At 32.5% G+C, this 24,846-nt stretch overlaps 2 protein-coding genes across 2 annotated transcripts; both read right to left on the bottom strand.

Annotated features, from left to right (window-relative positions):
• Nucleotides 1-321: 321 nt before the first annotated feature.
• On the bottom strand, nt 322-6,913 carry LOC130656847 (uncharacterized). Its single transcript, XM_057459788.1, has 8 exons — nt 6,700-6,913; nt 4,083-4,143; nt 3,377-3,437; nt 3,203-3,280; nt 3,029-3,118; nt 2,843-2,908; nt 2,081-2,134; nt 322-1,460 (listed from the first exon to the last, which is right to left on the bottom strand). The coding sequence occupies exons 1-8, from the start codon at nt 6,848-6,850 to the stop codon at nt 1,368-1,370; spliced, it is 654 nt and encodes a 217-aa protein (XP_057315771.1). The 5' UTR covers nt 6,851-6,913; the 3' UTR covers nt 322-1,367.
• A 3,437-nt stretch (nt 6,914-10,350) lies between these two features.
• Nucleotides 10,351-23,053, bottom strand: LOC130657232 (uncharacterized). The gene is made up of 4 exons (XM_057460206.1): nt 22,945-23,053; nt 14,356-14,528; nt 12,520-12,666; nt 10,351-12,201 (listed from the first exon to the last, which is right to left on the bottom strand). Exons 2-4 carry the CDS (start codon nt 14,485-14,487, stop codon nt 10,813-10,815), a joined length of 1,668 nt encoding a protein of 555 aa, XP_057316189.1. The 5' UTR covers nt 14,488-14,528; nt 22,945-23,053; the 3' UTR covers nt 10,351-10,812.
• Nucleotides 23,054-24,846: the final 1,793 nt, after the last annotated feature.

Here is a 24,846-nt window from a genome sequence, read left to right on the forward strand (position 1 = left end):
TATAAAAAGCCGATTTTACTTTCTTATAGAAAAGTGCGAACGGCTGAGTAAATTAATTCGCGTGCTTTGTTGATTGTTTTAGTCTTTAGTTTTCATTTTTTGGCGGAAATCATTGAGTATAATCTCAAACTCGAACTCTGATAACTCGAACTTCCAGTAACTCGAATTTATTTTAATCTTTCATTTGCTGAGCCATACCTTTTTAACAGTTCTCATGCCCCAGAAAGCCTGATGATTTGAATTTTCTGTAAAAAAAAAAACTTTTTATTCCCCCAAATGTTCAAGTAATAGGATACGGTATATAAAACAAAAATAAACACGTTCTTTTGTACTCGATTTCTATTAAGACCCCTTCAAAATATACATCACACATAAAACACACACCTACAGACGTGGGGTGTGGTCATTAAACCTCCCCACATCCCTTTCTTAACAACTTTTTACATTCGTGTGGCTTGGGACCATAAATACATATTAACATTAAAACAAAAATATAATTCTGAGTGAAGAACTAAAAAGAAAATAGAAATCCTGCAAAACAAGTTGAAGATATGAAGTTAAAAAACTGAAAATAATCAATTCTTTGTTTGTAAGTTTGGCATACATACTGCACAATAAACGACTTAATTTAGACCATATTAAGACAGATTCCTTAAGAACGATTACGCGAAAATAGAAGAACAAAAATTTTCGTATTCGAAACTGAGTATGCCAGAGCAGTTTAGTTGGGATTCCTACTCGTCTACTTCACAACAAAATTAATTATCTGGTCTGTGAATTACACACTTAAATACTATTTCCATTATTGCAATTCTCAATAAATAAGTATCGATAAAAGTATAAAGTGTCGATGCCTACACCATAAATAAAAATATAACCAATATTAAATAAAAAGAAAAAAAAAGAATGAAAAATTATCTATATTTATATTTACACAAATTTATTATAAAAAAATTGCTCAAAGAAAAACATAAAAATTAACTCAGAAGACAAAATTTTTTTTAAAAAAGAACACAATTTTTATTGGTCACTTTTTGTCCAATCAAAATGCTTTGTTCTACTTCACACCTCAACACACTTTGCGAAGATAAAAAATGGTTTCATTCTAGTGCTAAAAAGAGTTATTTTAGGGGTGTGTTTATTCGATGCAAGTTTCAGCCAATCAATTTACGGCAAGACAAATTTATCTTAATGACACTTTTAGTTAAAGACAGTTTATCTAGAGTGCAAGAGTATTTACAAACTTGTCAGGATAATAAAGAATAAATATAAAAACTATTATTTACTCGTGTGTTGTGTTAGGCAACAAATTTTGGCTTCTGTTAAAACTAATATTCATAATTTATTATTCTACAGTTAAAAAAATGTTAACAATTACATTTTTCTCTCTTTTCTTCCATATTTTCATGTTCTGTTGGAACAATTGTAATGTTGTTTGCCGCACGTTTTAGTCGTTCATGCTGAAAGAAAAGTTAAGGGAGATTTAACAAAAATACAGCTCCCAAAGTTGACATTTTATTAGCGAAATTAAATTTCCGCAAAAAAAAAAGAGTTCTTATTGGTTTAAAATCAATCTTGACAAGCCCAAATCCAAGGTCAGAAGTAGTTCAATCCTTTTGATCATTGATTTGCGCGAGATAAATTTCCGTCAGGTCTAAAATCTGCAACCCTGTACAGAATATTTGTGGAAATGCCCCTTTTTGGCTATTTCTCGAAATGTCAAAACAGCATCACTTGGCCAGTAAGAGTTGCAAATTGTCAGAGGTTATAGGCTAAGCAAACAACGTCAAAAATTTGCTAGCTGAACTTTCTACAATGCTGTATTTATAGAACGCTATATGGCTTTAAAAAAGGCTCCTATCAACTAATTCATGTCTGGAGTTGTAGGAAATCGTATTTACATGAATAACCCCTATGACTGATAAAGCGCCCCCTTTTAATAATTTATTAATTGCGTGTGTTACTTTACATGTATATTTGTGTCAAACAAATTATTCTTATAAACCTCTTTTTTAGTCTATTTTTTGTACATATATATATCAATGCACATTTTACACGAATTGTTTCAATTAAACCTTACCTCCTCTTCCTGTAAAACATCGACGTAAATTTGTTTCGTAATTGTAAGAAAAGTCTAAAACAAATTAATAACACAATAAATACAAAATTGCATGACATAATTGACATGCAAGAGATGAGAGGTCCTTGTTAAAAACGTTTCTTTGCAAATTTTCAACATACTATATCACTCTAAAAGGTAAAATTACAAAATACAGCCTAGAAGTGGTCTAACATTACATTAGATATATCAAAAGAAAAAAAAATTTAAAAGTTGTCTATGAATCTTTCCACCTTTCGGTAAATCTTAATTGTTTTTCAAATATAGGCCTTGAAAGTATATCTAATCATGTGAAATTATGACATTATAAGTAAGATGCTGAGTAACCATATACCTTGATCCTTAAAACAGCATTTTATTTATGTCAAAAAACATACATTTTACGGGCGCAATCTGATGGTTATAAAAGATAATAGTCAGCTGTAGTTACTTGATATGCAACAATTTATATTGTTGATTTTAATAATATATTTTGTGCTACAATCTAACTAAGGCAGCTATGTGCGCACATTCAAGAAGTTATTGCGCATGTGTACAAAGTTATGACGCATGTGCAGTTCACACAACTCCCGATTTAAAAAACTCAATTTATCAGAACAACATTTCATAACGGTTTAAAATCTTATTTGGGGTAAATATTATTTTGGGTTCATGTAAAGGCTATCTAAATTAAATCAATTCCTTTTTTTTAATGTAGCATAACAAATTTCCAAAAAAACTTACATCATCCACGTGATCTCCAGTATAAGCACTAGTTTCAAACCATGGAATATTAAATTCTTGTGCCAGCTGTAAAAATAAATATACAGAACTTTAGAAAAGGCATTATTTACAGCAAAATTACAAAATAAAATAACCACCGCTACTTGTTATAATGACTGAGTGTAAATACAAGTGAAAGATGCTTACAGCTTCTGCTTCTTCTACTGTGACACGCCTTTGTTCAGGCAAGTCAGACTTATTTCCAATCAGTGTCAACTTTACATCTTGTTCTGCAAACTACACAAGGAAGTACAATTTCAGTAAATCATGGATAGTAGTGGAAGTGTTGTTTTATATGAAAATATAATTTACACATTTTACCTCTTCAACATATCTTAACCATTTCCTTATGCTATTAAATGATTCTTTTCGAGTAATATCATATGCTAAAACTATACCCTGGAAAAAAGTGATTACAAATAGAATTAGGATGCGTGACATCATCACTTATACTGCATGCATTATATACAAAAAATTACATATTGAAAAATATACCTGTGCCCTTCTATAATATTGCGTTGTAATTGTCTCATATCTTTCTTGACCAGCTGTATCCCTGTGAAAAAAACACATATCATGTATTTATTCACTACAAATATGTTAATGACTGATCTAATAGTATTTGCTGGTACTATATACATTTTGGGTTTTATATTTTGTGATATTTATAATCAAGAAGAAGTAAAAAAAGTCTAATCTTTTTTAAGTTAATTTTATCAAGGCTACTTGATATTGGAGCTGGGAAACTCATCAGCTAAGTTTACTGGCTAGTCAGAATAAGTCCAGCTTGGGTTTGCTTTTATTTGATTTATCTGGCCAACCAAGTTCCCAGCCTACTTGCCCAGAATTTCGGTTGATAGATTTTCTAATTTAATTAAATATAAAAACACATAAATACCCTTGCTAATTAGTGTTTTTTATCACATTTCATATTTTCAAGAATCCCGATCAGTCCTCCACTCCAAAATTAAATTCCCTGAATCCTAAATGTAAGTTGCGCTTGCTTGCTGGATTTATCATGCACTTAATGTTATGAAAATGCACTCAATAACTGGAGAAAATGTGTCATTTATCATTCAGGCCTATTGATATATAAAAATTTAACTTCTGCATTGAAGCCAAGGTTTGCTCCCCAATTTAACCACATACACTAAAAGCTAACTAAGGAATAGATTTTTGGGTTATGTCAAGTAGTACATACCAAACTTGGATTTTAACTTGCTTTCCATCAACTGACAAACATTTCATTTTAAAGTCAATACCTAAAACGAAGCAACAATATAGTATATTATATTTTTTAGATACGCTACCAATCAGCAGTAACCACACATAAGTTTTAAAACTAAGCATATATACAGGGAATTTCTGTTGTAGGCATGTGTTGCCTACAACAGAAGGCATGTGTTGAGTATTATGTGTAGGCATGTGTTGACTATTGCTGGAATTAGCAAAATTTTCAAGTTTAGATCTAACATGGTCTAACGAAGTTGGAGGAAGGATATTATTATACCCTGTCCAACCTATGCTAGCATGGAAAACAGACGTAAAGCAGGGATTGATGATGATAATGACAGTAAATGTAAACAAAAAAATTATTGATTTTTACAAAAAAAATTCTGTTTGAGCATTATTTTCCTTGTTTTGACATTCTTTGATAATTATGTCTTGTTATTGATATTTTTAAAAGGTGATGTTTAAAAAAGAACTTTATGTGCTTTAGTCCAACTCTAGTTTTTATGACAGTCAAGGTAAACCCCTAAATACAGGACCCCGCAGTTATGCCTTTTTGCAAAATGGTGTCCTTTAAATGGTACGTGACAGCAAAATCCAGTTTGAAGTGAAAATTTTGAATTTATTCAATGTATATATTATTCCTTTGAATATTTTTGAGAATTAACGAAACGACGCCGTAGATTAGTGGTTATAGCTCTCGTACTCTGTGCAGGAGACCGAGGTTTAATTTCTCTTGACGGCGATTCAACCTGGGCGAGTGAATGTTACTATAGTCCCGGGTTAACCCAAGCCATGTGAGAGAAATTGGGGAGATGGCTCCATGTGTGGGCTGTTGGATGTTGCCGAGAGTTGTCTAGTAGAGCGAGGGCCCTAATTGGGTCTGCATAGCTCAAAACGAGCATTAAATTCTCTAGGACTCTTCATCTAAGCCATGGTCCCTCCTGGAAATAATAGACAGGGTAATCCCTCGATATTAGTGAGGTTGGCCATGTAAAATATGCACATCTCTCTCTCTCTCATAACTGTGAGTTTTATTGTTAAAACTTATTGAAAATAAAATTCCCTCATTCTCGGCTTAACGTCCGTTTTCCATGCTAGCATGGGTTGGACGAGGTATATTAATGACCCTCTTCCAATCTGATCTAGACTGTGTTAGATCTAAACTCAACTTCCTCTGTATCAAGTCTGTCCTTATTACCTCCTGTCAAGTCTTTCTCGGTCTGCCTCTGGGCTTTGCCCCAGGAAGTACCAAGTCTCTAAACTTTCTTACCTAATTATTCCCCTCTATTCTCTGCAAGTGCCCTAGCCAATCCAATCTTCTTATCTGGATAACATCTTTAATTCTATGGATACTCAGCCTGCTCCTTAGCCATCTCAACTCTTTCTGTCTCTCAGACTGGCGTTACACAGCAGTCTCTTTTCTTAACAAAACCTTTGGAAGAACTTTTGCAGCATAAAAAACTTTGTGAACGAAATTATTTTAGCTAGTAAAATTTTCCATTTACTTTCACGCTCTTTCACCTCCTTCTACCACAATTTAAAAATGTGATATACAGTCCTGTTTTAGCACTCTGGTCAATGAAGAGACTAGGCGTGCAACAGTTTGCATGCCCAAAATTGTTTTTATGGTATAAGGCGTGCAATTTTTATTTCTTCAATTACTGTCTCTACAACGGAGGATCATAAGGTAATTAATAATTTTTTGTTGCAAAAAAAAATTAACAATTTGCCTCCCTTTAAAAAAAAAATGAATAAATTTGTTCTCTTGTTTTGAACCAGCAAAATAACTAGCTGTCAAGGTGAAAAAATAAAAATACTTGCAGGCCCAAAAACTTTTTTTAAATGTTATGCAGCAAGAAGTTTTCTTGTGCTGTTTTAAAAGTTATACAGCAAGATATATTTTTGCTGCTTCGAGAATATGCAGAATATATATGTATTGTTTCAAAAGTTATACAGCAAGTTATTCTTCTCTCACTTATAAAAATAAAAAACAACAGAAAAATTATTTTAATAAAAAATTTTAGTGTTGTTTTAAAATTATTTGTGCAGTCCTATAAGAAAATCTATGTCCCAAATTTGCAAATTTTTTAAGGAATATAGTATAGTTGGCAAAAATTATGTAATAACATCATGCAGGAGGGTTTTATGACAAACCTATTTTGAATGTCTTTTATATTATTTTCCCCATATAGCAGCCTATTTAAGCAATAGTCAGCAGACTATACGCTGAAAGTATTCTAACCCTGTCACATGCAGGTTATTGTTATTTAAACAATAAGTTCCCTGATCCTTTTAATTTTTGCCCTATATATAATTATTTTCTCTGAAAGACAATAATCTATTATGAAAATAATTATTTATGCAGTGTATATAATTATTTTCTCTGAAAGATAATAATCTGTTATGAAAATAATTATTTATGCAAGTCGCCTGTACGCGGAAGCTTACATTTGGACAGTACTGTATTTCAAATTTAAAATACACAGTTGTAATTTTAGTTCAAAGCATAATCTATTTTTCTGTGATAAAAATTAATAGTATAGCTGTGCATATAAATATCTACAAATTATACTTATATACTTTACCTATTGTTGATATATGTGATTTAACAACTTCTTCACCAACAAAACGTGCTAGAATAGACGTTTTTCCAACGCCAGAGTCTCCAATCAGAATGATTTTGAATAGGTAGTCATAGTTTTTTGAACTTCGACGAGGTGAATCTGTGTTATCCATTATCTTTTGCAATTTAACATTCTAAAGTCTAAAAATATTCAGAGCTATGCTAGCTATGCTTATTATTATTGGGATGTTCTATTATTTTGCCTAATTTACAAAGCTAGAGAGATATCTAAAGACAATGAGCTAGATAGCTATCAGATAGTTAGCTAAACATTGGTAAATAACAAAAAGAAACGATATTATATAGCTTTTTATTGGTTAATTCCCAAGTATTACACTCCTTGTTCTGTACAAACAAGAAAGTGAAAACGCTAGTTTGCCAATTTCAGTGTGCAAAACTGAACACAAATCAGTTATATATTCTCGTGATTTTCCATGAAAAACAAAATCTAAAAGCCGAATATTTTGACTTTGCAAATATCAACTGACACGAAAAATTTAAAATTTCTAAAGCGATAGCTAGCTGATTTGTTTTTATTTTGTTTGTTTTGCGCAAAACTTCTGAAATCTACCATCTTCAATATGAATCATGTTTTCGAAAAGAATTAAAACACCAGCATTCAATAAATTGAGCTAACACTTATCCCTTGTAATACCAATAACGGTACTGCAAGTTACCGCGTCTGTGACACTTTAGTCACCAGGGCTCATTTTAGGTTATATTACGTCACAGCAGATACATTTTTCAGAATTTTGGCGAAACACCATGGTTAGTGGTTACTTATTTTTTAAATCCATAATTCTCATCCTGGACTCCGGGGTTTGTTCCTATGCCAAAGCTGCTAGCTTTCAAAAAGGCAAAGCGCCTAGATACGAGGTTGCGATAATTCCTGAACAAAATTAATTTCGGGTGTGTTTAAAAAGGGTATGTGCAAGTGCTGTGCACCAATTCAAGAAAATACAAGGGACGGGGAGACAAGACCTAAAGTAGTTAACAATTATATTGTCAACTTCCCACAAAAAAAAAAAAATCTAAAAAGTCCTAAGGTCGAAAGGGCAATTACAGTGACAAACAGAAGAGATAACAAGCTATAAATAAGGGTGAGAGGTACATTTTGTAAAAATCCAGCCTCATCCCGCGAGCATTTTGTATCTTTTCTGACATCGGGACGACATCGGGACGGCGATGTTTGTCTCGCCGTCCCGGTCATAGAAAGAGACAACAGGCGCTGGGAACGAGGTTGGTAAAAATCATTTATCCTTTTAACGATTATTTTACATAGAATTAATGTTTTTTATTTTCTTAAATCTTCTTCCGAATACGAGTTCGAATTAATTAAAAGAGTTTTCTTGTAAGGGATTACTAGTAAATTATGAAATATGGGACCGAATAATCTGTTCGATTTAAATGCTTTTTGGAATTATGGCAGTTCGAATTGAACTAGAGTTTAACTGAAATTATGGACCTTCTTTACAAAGCCCTAATTTAATCGTAGTCAATCGTTGTTATGTAAAACATTCACCTTTTATCAATAGTTAATATTTGGCTGTTTTGGCTTTACAAGGAAACCCAAATCAACGACTAATTACGATACATTGGTTACACCGTATAACAGCCACGTTTTTTATCAACAATTTGGTCCCCAGGCGTTGCTGGATCCTTCGTTATTATCTGTTTCTGTTGATTTTTTAATGCAACAATACATAACCTGTTGCAGTTAGAACGCACGGGTAAAACGTTTTTTTTCTTAGTATTTACAAACTTTAAGAGAATATATACATATAATACATATATAACATAATTTTATACAATATTTTCTCTCTTGACTTCCGGCTTTTTAAAATATAACTCAAATGTTATATTTGATTGACGGTTTTAGCCGTAGGTTAATCACTTTCGTCGATATTGTCGCCGTTGTTGTTGTTTTTGTTGTTGTTGTTGGTATTAGCATACTTTTCTTGTATATTCATACACTCGTAAGTTTTTTTACGGCCTGGCAAAGAAAATGAGAATTTCGAAGTCTGTGCTCCGCACCATGAAAACCTATTAGATTTCCTTGTTACATCTGATTTTGAACGAAGCTTAAAATTATCTTCGATAGATAGCTGAAAGTATTTCAGATGTTTCTCTTTTTCCATATCATCAAGTAAATTACCTGTTGATGAACTTTTTAAGAATATAGAACGCCTGTTGTTACGAATAAACTCATCAATGTTATCCCCTACTCTACTGTTTCTTAAAAGATTTAAATTATCTTGTAGTTGAACATTGGACTCGTGTATTGCTTCTAAAAGATCTGGCGAGCTTTTTGTAATGTTTTCTTCATCGTCGCATATGAATATTTTGCTCAACGGGCGATACTTTGGCTTCACAGGCGAAGGAAAAATTTCTCCATAATACGAATTCCAAGTTGCATAAAAATTATCTGTTAACGTTTTCGGCAGTATTATATGATCCAACGACAGGCTTAAAGTCATATTAGCTACTTTCTTGAATTACTTTTTACAATGTTTTCTTCTTTTTAAGTTTGATAAAATATAATCAAATAGGCTTGCGCTCTTTTAACATCTTTGCAAAGTCTGTTTTTATTGAATTGGTGACATTTTAAAAACCCTTATGTTCTTGGCGCAGGTGCTAAAAACTTTAAAAAGATCTTTCAATAAAGAAAAGAACGAATATAAAAACAACAGATGAAAATAAAAGCTCTTTTTTGAATATTTGTTTTATTCAATGGCTATATGGGCAGGTTTTGTAAACAGGAATATAAAATATTGATCTGTTATAGACTCTTCTCATAAACTTTTGAACGAGAACAAGCTCTTACAAAACTGCGTGACTTGTTTAGTCATTCATTAATTCATTCAATTATTCACTCATTCTGCATGACGTAAATATTTCATTTTATCAAAACAAAACACGCCCTCGCAGTTCATATGTTTTTTATCGAACTTCTTTACACAAAGAAAAAAATCCCCCGCGTGAAATCCCTAGAAAACTCACGAAATATCGTCCTTTTGATTTTGCTTAAAATAATCTGAGGCCACGTCATTCTGAATGGGCAAAACAGATACTAGAAGGACTTTGGGAAGACCCCGCCTTTAACAGTTGCAACGAGCCCTTCTTATTCGTTCTCTAATGTTAATACAACGATGCAAATTTTTGACTCTGCTTGCGACATTTTCTCACGCATTAAAAATATTATAATCGACTAGTTTAGGACAACTCAAATATAGTCAGTGCATCTTATCTCTCTTGTGTTGAAATAGATATGTATTTCTCATACTAGCGAAATTCACATGCAAAACAGAAATTTTGAACGAAACAAGGATAACGGCGTATCCTCTCTTCTGATGAAAAAAATTCAACATTTTGTGGAAGACCTTTTATTATAGCTTTAATTTTTACAACAAAATCATGCAATACTAAATATGCGCTTTCATAACAGATTGTTAAAACAAAAAAAGTGCGACTATTTCTACCATTGTGAAGAAAAATTGGGATCGAACAGAGGGGTATTTCCCCTTACTTTTTTAGAGATGGCTTAGATAGCTTCGAAAACACTATTTTCTTCATTCGGACATAGTTAAATCTGTAAATTTGAATAGCGAGTCAATCTCCAAGTATTGTTGGATCTCCTTTATTATTATATTGATATTTACACTTTTCAAACTAATTTGGCGGCAGACAATGCGCTAATTTTTTTGTTTAAACTGTAACAGTGAGAATTTATACTTTTTTTATATTGTATACAATATAACCTTGGAGATATAACCGAACCTCGATCTCAGGCTTTTTGTCTCTTTTTATATTTGGAGTTCTCGCCGTCCACGGCATTTAAAGAGAAAAAAGCCCTGGGGCCGAGGTTGGACAAAACTTATTTAGAAAATTTCTTTTTTTAAGATATTTATCTTGTACTTGATTTCTCCAAGTATATGTTTTAAGAAAAACCCTCAAATGTCCGTGCAAAGTTGTCATATAAACTAATATAAAATTACTTTTAACTTATCACTAAAAATAGTAAAACTAAAAAATACTTTATATTTCAAATATATTAATAAATAAATAAATAAATAATTTAAACAACAATTCTCAACTCCATGTCCTTTGCGTCTTGTTCATCCAACGCTCCCTTCGGTTTCAATTCAAACTTTCCAGTGAAGTTGCTCATTTTACCAAAACGTCCATAAATGTCTACAGCGCAAACGGCAAATTTATATTTAATATTATATTTTAATTTATCAATATTACAAGACATCGGTAGAGGTAAAGCATCTACGATACCTATACGTTTCATTGTACCCACTTTATGACCAAATAATTCTCTAGCGAACAATTGATATGACTTCACAAGCGAACTGTCGCAGTTTGATGTAGCATTCCAGGTCAGAGTGACGCCATTTTCATTTTGACTTTCGACAATATGAAGTTTTGGCGGGAGTTTTGTATAAAAGTCGCTGTTGTATTTCGTAAAATCAGGATCAGATGATATTAATTGAGGCATGGGTATCGGTAGCCCCGATGCTTCTTTGTAACCTCTTTTAGAAGAGAAAAGGTTAGGGATTAGGGTTCTGTTTTCTGGAGGAGAAAATGCTCGTCCTTTATCTCGTGCTTCAAAAGTCTGTAGAGTTTTCATGACTGTGGCTTTGTGTGCTCTTACGGGTGCATAATATGGTCTATATTCGTCTCTCGTATTATAAGATATTGACTCCAATTGATGCATTTCTGGTTTGTAGTCTTCATCTACTTTAATTCTTTCCCGATCTATTTTGAGAGAATCGTATGGGTAATACCTTCGATGATACGTTGGTAAAAAACATTTAGGCGACCTTTTTTCTTGAATGCTATATGATTCTGTTAATTCTACACACCCGTATGGTGGAGAGTGTCTTCGTGGTACTCTACCATCGTAGATATTATTCTCAGGGGTCTTTTTCTGGCCGGTTTTGTGTGCATAGTATGTTGCTCTGAATAATTCATTTCTTTCTTCCATCTCCTCAGGAGTGATGATTTCATTTCCCTTTTCTTTCTCTTTCACTTTATCACCTGTGTCAGAGGTAATCTCTGATGGAGATGGTGTTTTTCTTAAAATATGCCTAGGATCGCTTACTTCAACACAACTAAAGCCAATTCTGTTTTTTATTTTGTGTTCCTCTTTTAAAGAAACTGGGATATGTATATGACCCATAGGACGATGTTTTGAAAACACTTGTTCTGACAAAGACTTGGCCGGTGCAGGTAAGTATTGATGACACTGGGAGACTTCATAACTTGGATTGTGCCGAAAGTATAAAGGCGGCGGGATGGACCTAATTGGAGAATTGGTGCGATAAGGAGGACTAGGCGAATCACTTTCATACGAAAGACTGAACGACAACCCTTCGTCTTGGTATGGTCGCGTTGCTACTCGTATATCTTCACCTTCTTTCTCTTTACTTTTTAACCCCTGTTCCTCGTCATCTTCAGTCTAAAAAAATATGTAAAACATAACACGAGATGACGACAACAACAACAACAACAACAACGATGAGGACGATAGCAATCAAAACAACACCAAGAACATAAACAGCAATATCAATAACAACAACAACAACAACAACAACAACAACAACAACAACAACAACAAAACAAAAACAAAACAATGACAACAACAACAACAACAACAACAACAACGATGAGGACGATAGCAATCAAAACAACACCAACAACAAAACCAAAACAATGACAACAACAACAACAACAACAACAATGACAGCAAAATGAATCGACAACAACAGCAACTTACTTTTCCTTTATTTTCGAGTAGTTGAGTGACAATACTTTCAAGTCGTTTGCATCTTGTTCTTAGAGAGTAATTTTCAATTTCCATTTGTTCCATACGATTATTATTTTCGAGTAGATGGAAGATGTGGCCATTTTTATCTTTCACGTTCTATAAAAAACAAGTTTAATACCCAATCAATACGTCAGAGTAAAGATGTAGGGGGAGAGATCCCGTACTGGCGTCCTGTTTAACATAGACTTTTGTTATGCAATGCATATAATGGGATGAGCATGGCGTCATTAATCATCCCAATGACGTCCTTCTAGTATTCTGCAGTTATATCAATGGAAGGGTGGTTTTTCTATACTTCATTCGGTAAAATAAGTACGTTCCTCGCAAATAGGATGTCCTTTTTTGTCCCATTAAACTACTTTCATGTTAAACCAGTACCAATTTATTACACACATGTGCCAAGAATCAAGATTATACCATACATAGCACGGGAAAAACTGAATTATTTTTCGGAGGGAGAAAAGTATCCACTATTAAAATATGTGACGTCATATCTTATTACAGTGACGTCATAAGATTCATATATGGTCTGGAAAGAACTTTTTATCAATATATTTGATAACTCTGTTAGGTATCATGATTGGTTTTAAGTAGTTCAACATATATAGCCTGTGTGTAACCCCTCTAACCTCAACCCCAGGGCTTCTATATCTCTTTTTAATACATGGTCAGTAATTAAACAAACAGCCGTAATTTCGCGGTGTTGTTGACGGATAGTCTCAAAGTTTTCTTCTTTTTCGCGTCATGGCAGAACAAGAAACAAATGCCCTGGGTGAAGGTTTTCCTCCTTTTCTTTCCCCGGTGCTACACAAGTCAAAAAACACCCTTTAAAGGAAAATACATGATACTGGTTTTCACGTAAAGGCGAATTTTTTCTGACTATAAATAAACAAAACGTAGTACTATTACAGCTGAATCCTTCGTGAGAGCTAGGAGGATAGAAATAATCTATTTCTATCCTCTTCTAGGTGAGAGCATAAGTTTATATACACTTTTGATGGTATTGAACATTTTTTCGGCAGTTCAAACATGCCGAAACAATAACATGTAGAGATAATAATGGACTCTTGCTAAGAAAACTATTTTAGAAATATATTAATATCATTAAATTAAAGATAAGAAATTTGATAGCAGCTTTTTTAGATCAAGATTGCGGTATGAAGACTGAGAAAAATAAATTTTCAAGGTGATGCATGAAGGATAAATTGATTTAGCACGTTGTTTCTGGATGTGAGACCAAATTCATTAGTTACATCTGACGTGACAAATTTTTTTTGCTTCACGCGAAAACAACTGTTTAAAATAAAAGTTTATAAATTAAATATCTCATCCTCAATCCGCAGTTTTTCTTTTTTGTTTTTTAATTTTACAAGAAAAGAAATCCTCCTGGAAGGAAAGGTGAAAAGAAAGGTGTGTTTGATAGAAGACTGATTGTTTTTCGGGCGTTTTCTCGTCTACAGATGCGGGGGAAAATCTTATTGCAAAAAAGATGTAAAAATGCATCGAATTCCGTTACGTGTCGTTCGAAGTTTTCACAACAACTAACACATACGTAACGAATAGATTCTTTCAATGACAGTATCATTCCCATTGGTTTTGATCTTGGAAGTACCTACCACACACTTCCTTGTGGATCTTTGTTTTTATTGAGCTTTACATTTCCACTGTTGAATTTTTACCAATCTCTTAAGCTAAACCAAAAAGTGTCTAAAAGCTTAAGCTTTTAGACACTTTTCCTATAAACGCTAGTTAGGGCAAATTAAACATAATTGTACACCCCCTTACCGTTTCACTGTGTACTTTTTTTAACCCGTGTTGTGAAACTTTATCAAAATCTCCAGAAAGTCTGCCATCTCCATCATATTTGAGACGTGATACTTTAGATTCTTCTTCCTCCAAAGAATGTGATCGCTTCATCCTGTTTCTATATATACGTTTTAAATTTATATGTTTACTCCCTAAAGAAGAAAATAGAGCTCGTCACAGCATGTTTACTATATCATGTCGAATATTTCGCAGCGTGTAAACCGAACTTAAAATGAAAGCAAGAAATATATATAAATAATAAATACGAATTATTAAAAATAGCTACTAATAATTCAATATGGTGCGCGATTTACCCTGTGTTGTTTTTCAAATTTATATTTATAGATCTGCACGCTTTTTTGTTTTTATAAGAACATTTTTATTAGAACACAAGTTTCAGATTTTGCTGAAATAAGAATACCATCAAGGTGCGATGTTTATTAAAACTAAGCACAGTCTGAATTTTCCCATAAAATAATAACAATCAAGAAGGGGGATGGTTTTAAAATTCGTTCTCAAGCTACTGAAATATCTTTGTTTGCAATCGTTTCATTCCTCATGGTATAGAAACATTTTCCACACGTAGAGAACTTTCGATTCAAATTCAAAATAACAACAAATTACGGCTAAATCTTCTAAAGTTGTGTTCTTTAAGAACAAACTACGAACAAGACTAAAAGAAATAAGAACAGCCATCCTCAGGTCAGATTTTACTGATGCTTTTTTACACTAAAAACGACAAAAGATAAAAAAGTAAAATGAAAAACAAAAGATTAAGAGAATTCTATAGTTCCATAACGTGATTTAATTTTCACTGTAAATGCCATTAATATCAACATTTTCTGCAGTGGTGCATCATATTTTCTGGTTATGTAAACTCTTTTAATTTTTTTTCAAAATCAGTCTACCTCAAATCATTGTTGGAATGAACCTTTACATGTATACAATGAAGCAATGTTTGTTGTGGATTTATTCTCGTTTCCAGAGCTTTTTCAAATAAAACCAGATTTTGTCTCAAAGAGCTAAATATTAGCCCTGCCATTTGTTTTTTTATTTTGTTCTTATTTTTAATTATATAAGTCGCGTCGTTCTCATGAAAATAAGTTTAAAGAAAAAATAAGGTAAAAAATGTAAGAGAAAAGAGAATAAGGGATAGAGAAATAGCAAATCAAAAATTTGCAAATCAAAATAGTTGAAAGTTAAATAAATAGTACAAATAGCAATGGAATTAAAAATAAAAACTAATTTTGGAAAAATACAAATTAATAATATGACATACACCATTCTAGCAAATTTTCATCTTTTTCCTCATCAAAATCTCCCACTCAGACATAATAAGCGTGTCTGATTTACTACTGCTATATCATTCGATAATTGTCTTTTAATCTTTTATGAAATCAATCTTTTTTCTCATTGGTTTAAACTTAGATTCATGTGGTGAAGTATATTAAATCCAGCCTGTTACTACGGGAAAAAAATGGCAGACTGTTTAAATTTTAAAACAGCTTTCGTCACAGGACATCCATGGAACAACGCAGTGCAAAGCAATGTTCAAACAGTGTCATTGGAAATTGTGAATGCAAACCTGGTTGTTACATCCGAATAAAAGGTATGTAAAAAATTGAGAGGATTTTTAATAAGCAATAAAAACCATGTGGCGTTTAAAATTTCGTCATTTTTTAATAATTTAAACCCTAAAATTGATAAAGTTTTCTTATCTTGTTCTGTTGAAATACACACCAGACAAAAGTATCATAAAAGGAAGAAAATGCTAGTTGGTCACGTGATGCTAATGCCTTCGTTATGTGTCAATATTATTACTATTATTAATTCTATTTTAGACACTTTTTCTTTCTAATAATATATTATCGGTAAGACTTTAATTAATAATTAATCATATAAACAATTAATTAATTTAAACTCAAAATTTGACGAAGAGGGAGGTCAGCAAAAACCAGACAATAATCACTTTGTTCAACTATCATAAAATGTCACATCTACACATAACCAATCACTTGAGTCATTTTTACGAATTTTGGTAAATTTGTGGTAAATTTTAAATTTATAATTCTAATATTTCTAATTTGTGAAATTATAATGGCCGTTATTTAGCTTAAATCATTAATTATTATTTTTTTCAAGAAAAGTTTATTCCATAAATGTGGTTGTTTTTCACTACACTGAAGTTTTTATGTTTATGGTGATTATTCTTGTGTTGTTGTTATTTTTCTTAATTCATCCTTACAAAGCTGGTCTTTTATAAAGAAAAAATGTTTCTTTTTTGTTTTTTTTAACATGTGATTTATAGTTAAAGGCTTATTAAATTATTAGATTTTTCAATGTAACTTTCAACTGTAGTCGTATGAATTTAAAGTACATTTTAGTCAAGGGTTAGGTGGGGCTTCTTTTGTCATGAAGGTTCATAAATTTACAATCTTGTGCGTCCTACTGAAAAACGTGACTATGGCTCTACCTTTTTTTAATATGTTTAGCAGAATTTCTAGTAGCAATTTTCTTTTTCTGTACTCTTTTTTGTAAACACCCCTTAAATTTTCTCTTGTTTTAAACTTTTATTATAAATTGTGGATGTACACTTACAAGGTACCTACACAACTCTTATATTTTTTTTTAATTAGATTTATAAGTTTACATTATTCTACCTGCAAATTCTGCAAATTCTGCAAATTCTGCAAATTCTAAAACTGCCTCCCTCCTTCTTAATTCTAATGCTTATGTACCTGATGAACGCAACTGGTTTGACTCAAGTTTAAGTGTGGTACAAACAACGTTACAGAGAAGGAGAGCGGGGATTCGTTAAATAAACTAAAAGGCAGGCGTTATAACTGCAGTCTAGAATTTCCTTCTTAAAGAAATTACAGATACACATATGAAGCTAACATTCTGGTCTTGATAAAACTTTGGAGATAAAGAAACCATCTTATTAGTTAAAAAAAAAACAATTATTTTAAAGTTTGACCTACGAATACACCATTAATCAACTCCAATTAATTACAGCTAGCAGAATGGATCTATAATTCCAAGATCCATAAAACACTGCATGTCCTCTTTCAATACTTAACGGATCTATATATGTGATTTTCCTCATAAGGTATCAATGACTCTACTGGTGGCACAAGAGAACGCAATAAGCTCCTGCCATTTTCATTTAACTCAATCCTTCCGTTCTATCAAACAAAAAAGGAAATTGATTTAAAATTAAAATTTATGCTAACTGAAACTTGCATTGAATAATCTTTTTGAATTGATATAGCTAACTGTGAACAGTTACGATCAACGAGTTTTGTATTCATCAAGATTGGAAATATTCAATACATTGACCTTTACATCGTGGAATTTCTGTTATAAATCCATGTTTAAAGTTATATACCAAAAACGAAAAATATTATCAAACTATTGATTACAAGTTCAAGAATTTCTTCAGTCCTTTTAGCATATTCTTTCTCTCTCTTCAACTAATGGTTGATTTCACCATAACCTTTTCTTTATAAGACTTTTGTACATAAGTTCTGCACCAATATAGTTTTAATTTGCTATATCCATTTTTATTATTGTCTTCAAATTTATAGAAAAACGTTGTCAAACCTTTTTTATTGCAGTTTCATATTTAATATTTTTAACATTAGATTTATTGTCGCAGCTAATAAATTTTGTCTTCGGAGGCAATAGATCGATTTTTTTACATAAAAAAATGTTAATCGGTTTAACAGTTGTAAAATTTAAAATTTTTTCAGGAAGTGAGGATAGGAATTAGGATGATCCAAAGTGATCCTATATTAAAAAGCATTCTTTGTGATGAAAATAAACGAATGGACGCCCGCTGGGTGGCTTCAAACTCTTTTTTTAGTGACAACAACATAAAAACTGCTTAGGAGCCTCTGTATAATACTGGTAGCCTTGTGGTAAAGCGTTCGCTTCCAGTGCGGAAGGTCTTGGGTTCAAACCACGGCTAAGTCATGCCAGAGACTGTAAATGTGTGAATCTGTCTTTTCTGCTTAGCGCTTAGCGTGAGAATAGGATTGATATCTTAGCTTGTCTAGTTGAGCGATTGCTGTGCTTGCACGACTTTCGTAGCTCAAAATGGGAGCTTTAAATGTCCTTCGCAGGGCCCTCTTGGAAAGCAGCATCAATGGAAACTGAAGAAGCTATCCTGGGTAAATAATTTCAATAATACTAATAATAAAAATTTCTACACTCTTTTAAGATTGGGAAAGAAGTCGCTCAATGAAGATATTATGAAATGAAGACCCTAATGGAATTGGTGCCTTGTTTTTTGAAGAAACATAGTAGATACCAAACTCGTCCCCAATACTCCTTAGTTGTCTTTTTCTACACCGGCACTGAACTGAAAAATGGTCCTAATCTCGGTTAGTCAAGTGATTCACCCGAAAGGCAATGAAATGCTTCATATGAAAGCCATGACCAGCGTCATCTTCTTTGTCTGAACAATGATTTTCCTCATGCTTGCAACTTCTTAGGATAGGAGAAAAATCTATTTCAAGAAGCCTCCTGTTAAAACTTTATAACTCCAATTAAAATGCAGTCACTTTTTGATGTTTTTTAATGACTTGTCATTAGGGTACGTCGTAGTTGTTGCATATCAACTTGTATGGTAAGTGGTATCAAGCAAGCAAGAAGGAAGAAGGAAGAAATCGACAAATCCACTTCCCTTACTATCATAACATGAGGGATGTGTTTATGGTGGTTGTATAAGCTCAAAACTTTTTCTACTTTTTTCGAGGCTCTGGGAACGAGATTGATACTATTGCTTTATCATGACTGTAAATAATTCCAATACATTTTTTGTTTGCTTCATTTAACCTGGTGTCCAGCTATATTCTTTAACTGATGTAAGAATTAACGATAGTCCATTCGAATTGAAGCAGTGCCTTTAAAAGTAAAACATACACTTTTAAATACGGTAGAAAGTAAGGGGGTCGAGCTTATATTTGTTAGGAAAGTTTTTACTTTTGAGATTGAGATCCGTTTAAGTTTAGGTGGATGTAAAGAAAAGATAAATTGACAGAAGAGCGAACACCATTGATGCATGGAAAAACGTGCCGGTTATCTGTCTGCTTCATATAAAAAAAAATTATTCAGAAATGACTAATTTTGTAGACAAATGCTTATTGTGTTCTTTTGGTCTCTCTAAGGCGTTTTTAATTAACACCACCTATAGATATGAGAAAAGGCGTGATTTACTAGTGTTTTTTTTTTCTCAGACATTTCCTGAGACATGAAAAATAAAAAAGAGAATGTAGAAATCAAGTCACGTAAAGTACTTTGGAGATTTTTTCCCCATGATTTTCAGCTACTAATTGTAATTCTTTGGTTGTTGTTATTTTTTGTTTTGATAGCGTTGACCAATGTCCTTCATTTATTTGTTATTGAAAACGAGGTTGTTCCCCTCATCAAAGAAAAACAAAAAGAATTTCTAAAAGCTAAACTTTATTGCATTTTTTAATACACACAAAATAAGACTAACGCTAAGTACCTGGCTGACATAAATCATAGTTTTAAGGATCACCGCACTGTACCTCATAACTCGCCAACGTTTTAATTTACATATTACCTGATTTATCACTCAATTTAAATATTAAATTTTATGAAAAATTAGCTTTGTTTCCAGGACTCTTTGTCTCGGACGACCTTGGGATGGAAGTTGATGAAAACATTCTACCATACATCTCGCTGTACTAAAATTTGAGGGGTCTTTTAACGAATCGTTTTTTCTCCCAACAATTAAAGGCTTCGTTTTGGGGGATGAAAAAAGGTTTGAGAACTAGGTTGGGACAAATACAACGTACAGAATCAAAATTACTTTCGTTGTAGGGTCCTCCATCTTGTTCACCTTGTTGCACTGTACAATAAGTCCAAAATTAGCAATGGCGGAAAGCCCGTGCAATATCAGCAAATCTTGATAAGGTATGGAAATGTGGAGTTCAGTCATTTTTTCATTTTTCTAGCCCCTTTGTGTTTCTGCATAGCTAACAAAGTAAGACACCTTGTTAACTAAGCTTTCTTTGACGGGACTACAAAATTAGGTTTCTTTATTTCCTCCGCCTTACTGTTTCTATCTTTCCGTTTTTTCTCAATGTTGATAGTAAGAAAAGTACCAACGGCAGCAGAATTTAGTCACCCAATAAATAAGAACGTCACTTTAAAATTAAGACGCTCAAAAAAATTTAAAGATTGGTGATTTACGAAATCTGTCAATAAAAAAGTAGTCGTGTCTAAATTGATTTGGAAAATACCCTGCGTGCATCAAGTCATGGGAATGAGGTTAAAATTTATTTGCCAAAGATGCCTGATCATCAATTCTTTGTATCTTTGGTCAGTTTGCCTTGCAAACAGTAATATGCTGTACGTAACACTTACTTCTTGAGTGTCTTGCAAAAGTAAGGCTATTTGAAAGTAAGATGGTATGTATATATAACAAAATAGAAACTGTGACTGAGGGGACATAAATAACTTCACAGGAGATAATTACAAAGGTGACGTACAGTTTAGTATTTTTGAGGGCGGATTGGTGACCAAAGCTCTCGACATGCTAGATTATCCGAAGGGGAAAAAACGAATTGGAAATGAAATTGAAAACGTACGCGTGGCAGCAAGGAAATATTTTTTGTATTTGTTGACCGAGCTAAACTTTTATAAATCCATAAGTATAACCATTATTATATTCTTAGATTTCCCTTCGATTCTTAAAACGATACTAAAGTCAGAACATCAGCTTCACCATTTCTTTTTCCAAAACAAAAGGGTTCGTACCAACATAGGGCGTCTATAATTACTGCTATAAAGTTGATGACCATCTAATTCCTAATACCATAAGGGAATTAATATTGGCGGAAAATAATTTTCAAGAATTTTGCGACTTTTCGTAAAATTAGTGAAACTTAGTTATAAAAATTATGAAAAAGTATGCGAATTTCAACTTCAACAGACTTTATTTTATGCTCTTGAAATAGGTATAAATTAAGGGGAAAATTTCATCTAATTTTTTTCGCGAAATGTGCCAAATTTAATTCTTGCAAATTATTATGAATTACCAACTTTGCGAAAGTTAATTCTCTTAATGTATCAAAATGTAGCCGTACTTAAATATACTTGATTAAATAACACAAATAGTAACTTACATAAAAGAATTAGCTATCGTAAATATTTAATTCAGCCGCTATGTAATTGAAGGTTTTGAGATAAACTTTTCCTTCATTAAGACACTCTCGATAAGCGCGCTAAATAAAATCATCGGTAAAGGCGGCGCTTTTTTAATTAATTTTTACTTTAAAAAGAAAGGGGGGAGGAAAGCTTTGTTTGAATTTGTGCATCTTGTTGGACAAAGTAAGAAGTAGTTAAATTATGTCACACAAAGGAGTAAAAAATCTGCGAAAAGATAAGTGCTTTAAATTAGCCACGCCACACAATCAAGCATTTACGATATGCTATAATTGCAGATAAAAATAAAAAATAAAAATATTTTACGGTGGTTAATACCTGATTATCTTTTGACCGCTATCAGTTACCACTACACCAAGATTGAAGCTATCATTACACTAAGCAGAAATATTTTGTTTTTTTGTGTATTAATGATGAATACTATTCAAGTAGGCAATAATACTAGAGAGCACCTTGTTGAATTGAATATGTCAGCGTGAGGCTTGGATCCAGCTATTTCCTTTTTAATATACACAGTTTGGTACCTAACTGAAATTTTAAAAGCTCTCACTTAGACACTTTTTCATAATTGCGATAGCTAACCCCACAAAGGGGATTCATAAGCACTACAAACCCACGTACTCCAAAAATATATGATGAAACCTCCTGTGTGCGTGCATTCTTTGGAAGCTAGTACCAGACCTCTTTGTTAATTTGAAAACAAAAAATTCATGTTGATTTTTTTTAATTTGTAAAACTTCTACATGAACGAGAAAAATCAATTAAAAGGGATTATCCTAACAACTTCCCTTACTAACTGCCTCAGATCGGAAAAAAAAAATGTTTGAAGAAAATAAAAAAATTGTTGAGACATGTTTTCGAAAACAACAAATATAACTATTACCCACGTTTCTTGACTCAACAGACGATATACTTAAATAAAACGTAAATAATTTTGGTCTATTTTTGTTCGTGACTTTTAAATCCTTTGAAAGATTAATGTTTCTAAAATTTTCCCTTTCCTATCACTGCTACTGATCTTCATTGCAACAAAACAACTTGTGAGTTTTTAAAAGTTGCTCAATTTAATCTATGATCGTCGGACCTTAAAGATATACTCTGATTCTTCTGTAAGCTGCGCGTAGTCTTGCATTCCCTTCAAACAAATTTTAGGTTGCGAGCAAAAGTGCAGAGTGAAGTTTTTTTTTTCAACCTCAAAACTTCTCATGATATTACATTATTTAAACGTAAATAAATATGATTACTAGCTACCAACATGCACAAAATTTTATACCTAAGCTAAATATATAAATTGAAGAATAAAAGGCAAAAATAAATAGTGGATGTAATTATTAACATTATAGCATGAATTAATTCGATGTGCAAACCTACCTGTGTCATCGATCTTATTGTCAAATCAGCACCTCATCAAGATCAATTAAAACCATTTAAAAACCAGAAACAAAATCCGTACAGAAATAATAACAAAAAGCTTTAATTGGTAAGATAAAAAAAATCATACGCCCTATAAAGGTCAAAATGTTATTAGCTGGGAATAAAATTATTATATATAAAATAAAGCACGAAAATCCGTATTAGTTTAAACATTGAAACTGATTCCCTATTATAAAAGTGAACAACGAATCCAATGGAATGACGCAACTGTGCCGGTATAATATAATAGTGGGATACCTGCTAAATTTCTTTTACAACGTTTTATATAGACACCCCTTCGCTAAGAAATGCTGTTAGATTTCTTGTGTTATAAAAAATTTATATTACCACAGCAGGGATAGGATCGGAAATTGAAAAGCGATTAATTTCACGGCGTTAAAACGTTATTATTGTTGAAAATAAATCGGATAAAAGACACAGCTTGAACTAACAATAGTTCAAGACTGTGCATATTTTTTTTTGTTGTTTTCTTGCTTTTAAGTATTAAAAGAGGAAGAGTAAAAACGTGTTGCAAGCTATTATAAGTATCTTGCCACGCTAAGCAGCCATCATGAAATTCATCTTGCATCCTAGCGTGCACTCTCCACCTCCTTCTTTGTTCTTCTCCGGGGACATGTTTATTGCGTTTATTTTTTACTTTTTTATCTTAGCTTTATTTTTACGTGATATGTATTTTTATATTTTTTTAAATAAGTAATGGAAAGCCACCCAAGAGATTTGTGTGCACAGTTACCCCCTCCCTTTGATGTTTATTATGAATCAAAGATGCAATAAAGTCTATCACTATATTGTTTTTAAGCTATTTCTCAACCTCGATCCCAGGTCTGTTTTACTTTTTGATATATGGGACGGCGAGAAAGAAACTAGTTCGTCTTGCTGTCCCGTTATAAACAAGAGACAAAGAGCCCAGGGGTGGAGGTTGGCCATTTCTTGCTTCTTTTTTCTTTTAGGCCAAAATAACCAATTAGAATGTTGATTTTTGGCTTTTTTATGTATTACTTAGCATATATTTAAAAAGAAACGATGTAAGGCTTTTAAAAAGTTAGTTCTTAAAGCAAGATCATAAGACCTCTATCCTATTATTTCAGAGATGCAAAGTACACTTTCCTGTCCTGTTATAACAAAAATTATAAGTTTGAAGTTCAGTTTGATAGCTTTCCACACAACTGGGTCAATCAACGCAATGTAATACTATGGAAAAAGAAAAATACAATTTTAATGACTGCTATTTGCTCATTCTAGTAGACATGTTTAAGAACACAGCATAACGTGATAATTTAGTATGCAGCCTAACCCGGCGCACATAACTATTTTTCCGATGAAATGAGTAGACTTTTAGTCAGCTTGTTAAAATAGCGTATCTAATACATTACAAAATATTAAAAATGAATTCAGCTAGTTTCAATTCAACAAAGCATTATTTCAACGCAAATGGGCAATTTCGACTGATATTTGCATTGGAAAACAATGTCTTGTCGTATTATGAGTTTTAAAGAAGCCCAAAAATACATGCTCCCCCATGACCACAAAACTTGTCTCCCTAATTCATTTTTTTCAAGAAAAAGTGAAAATAAAGGTAACATCAAAATCTGTCACTTTTAAAGACAATTCACTTTGATCGTTAGCGGTAAGTCAGTTTACAGTGCGCGGTGCAAGTCTCTACGATGGAGTTCACCACAGACTGCCTAAATATAGATAACGCAAATATATGTTATAAAAAACGCCCATTACGAATAGCCCTTGTCATATATGAATAGAAAGTCCTTAATGTATGACGTCATACCATGGGTGCACTTTGTCTTCAGCTGTTCCAATTTACAATACCTCTGTGGACTGCCA

This window comes from Hydractinia symbiolongicarpus, chromosome 9, assembly GCF_029227915.1.
Source record: "Hydractinia symbiolongicarpus strain clone_291-10 chromosome 9, HSymV2.1, whole genome shotgun sequence".
NCBI classification, from domain to species: Eukaryota; Metazoa; Cnidaria; class Hydrozoa; order Anthoathecata; family Hydractiniidae; genus Hydractinia; species Hydractinia symbiolongicarpus.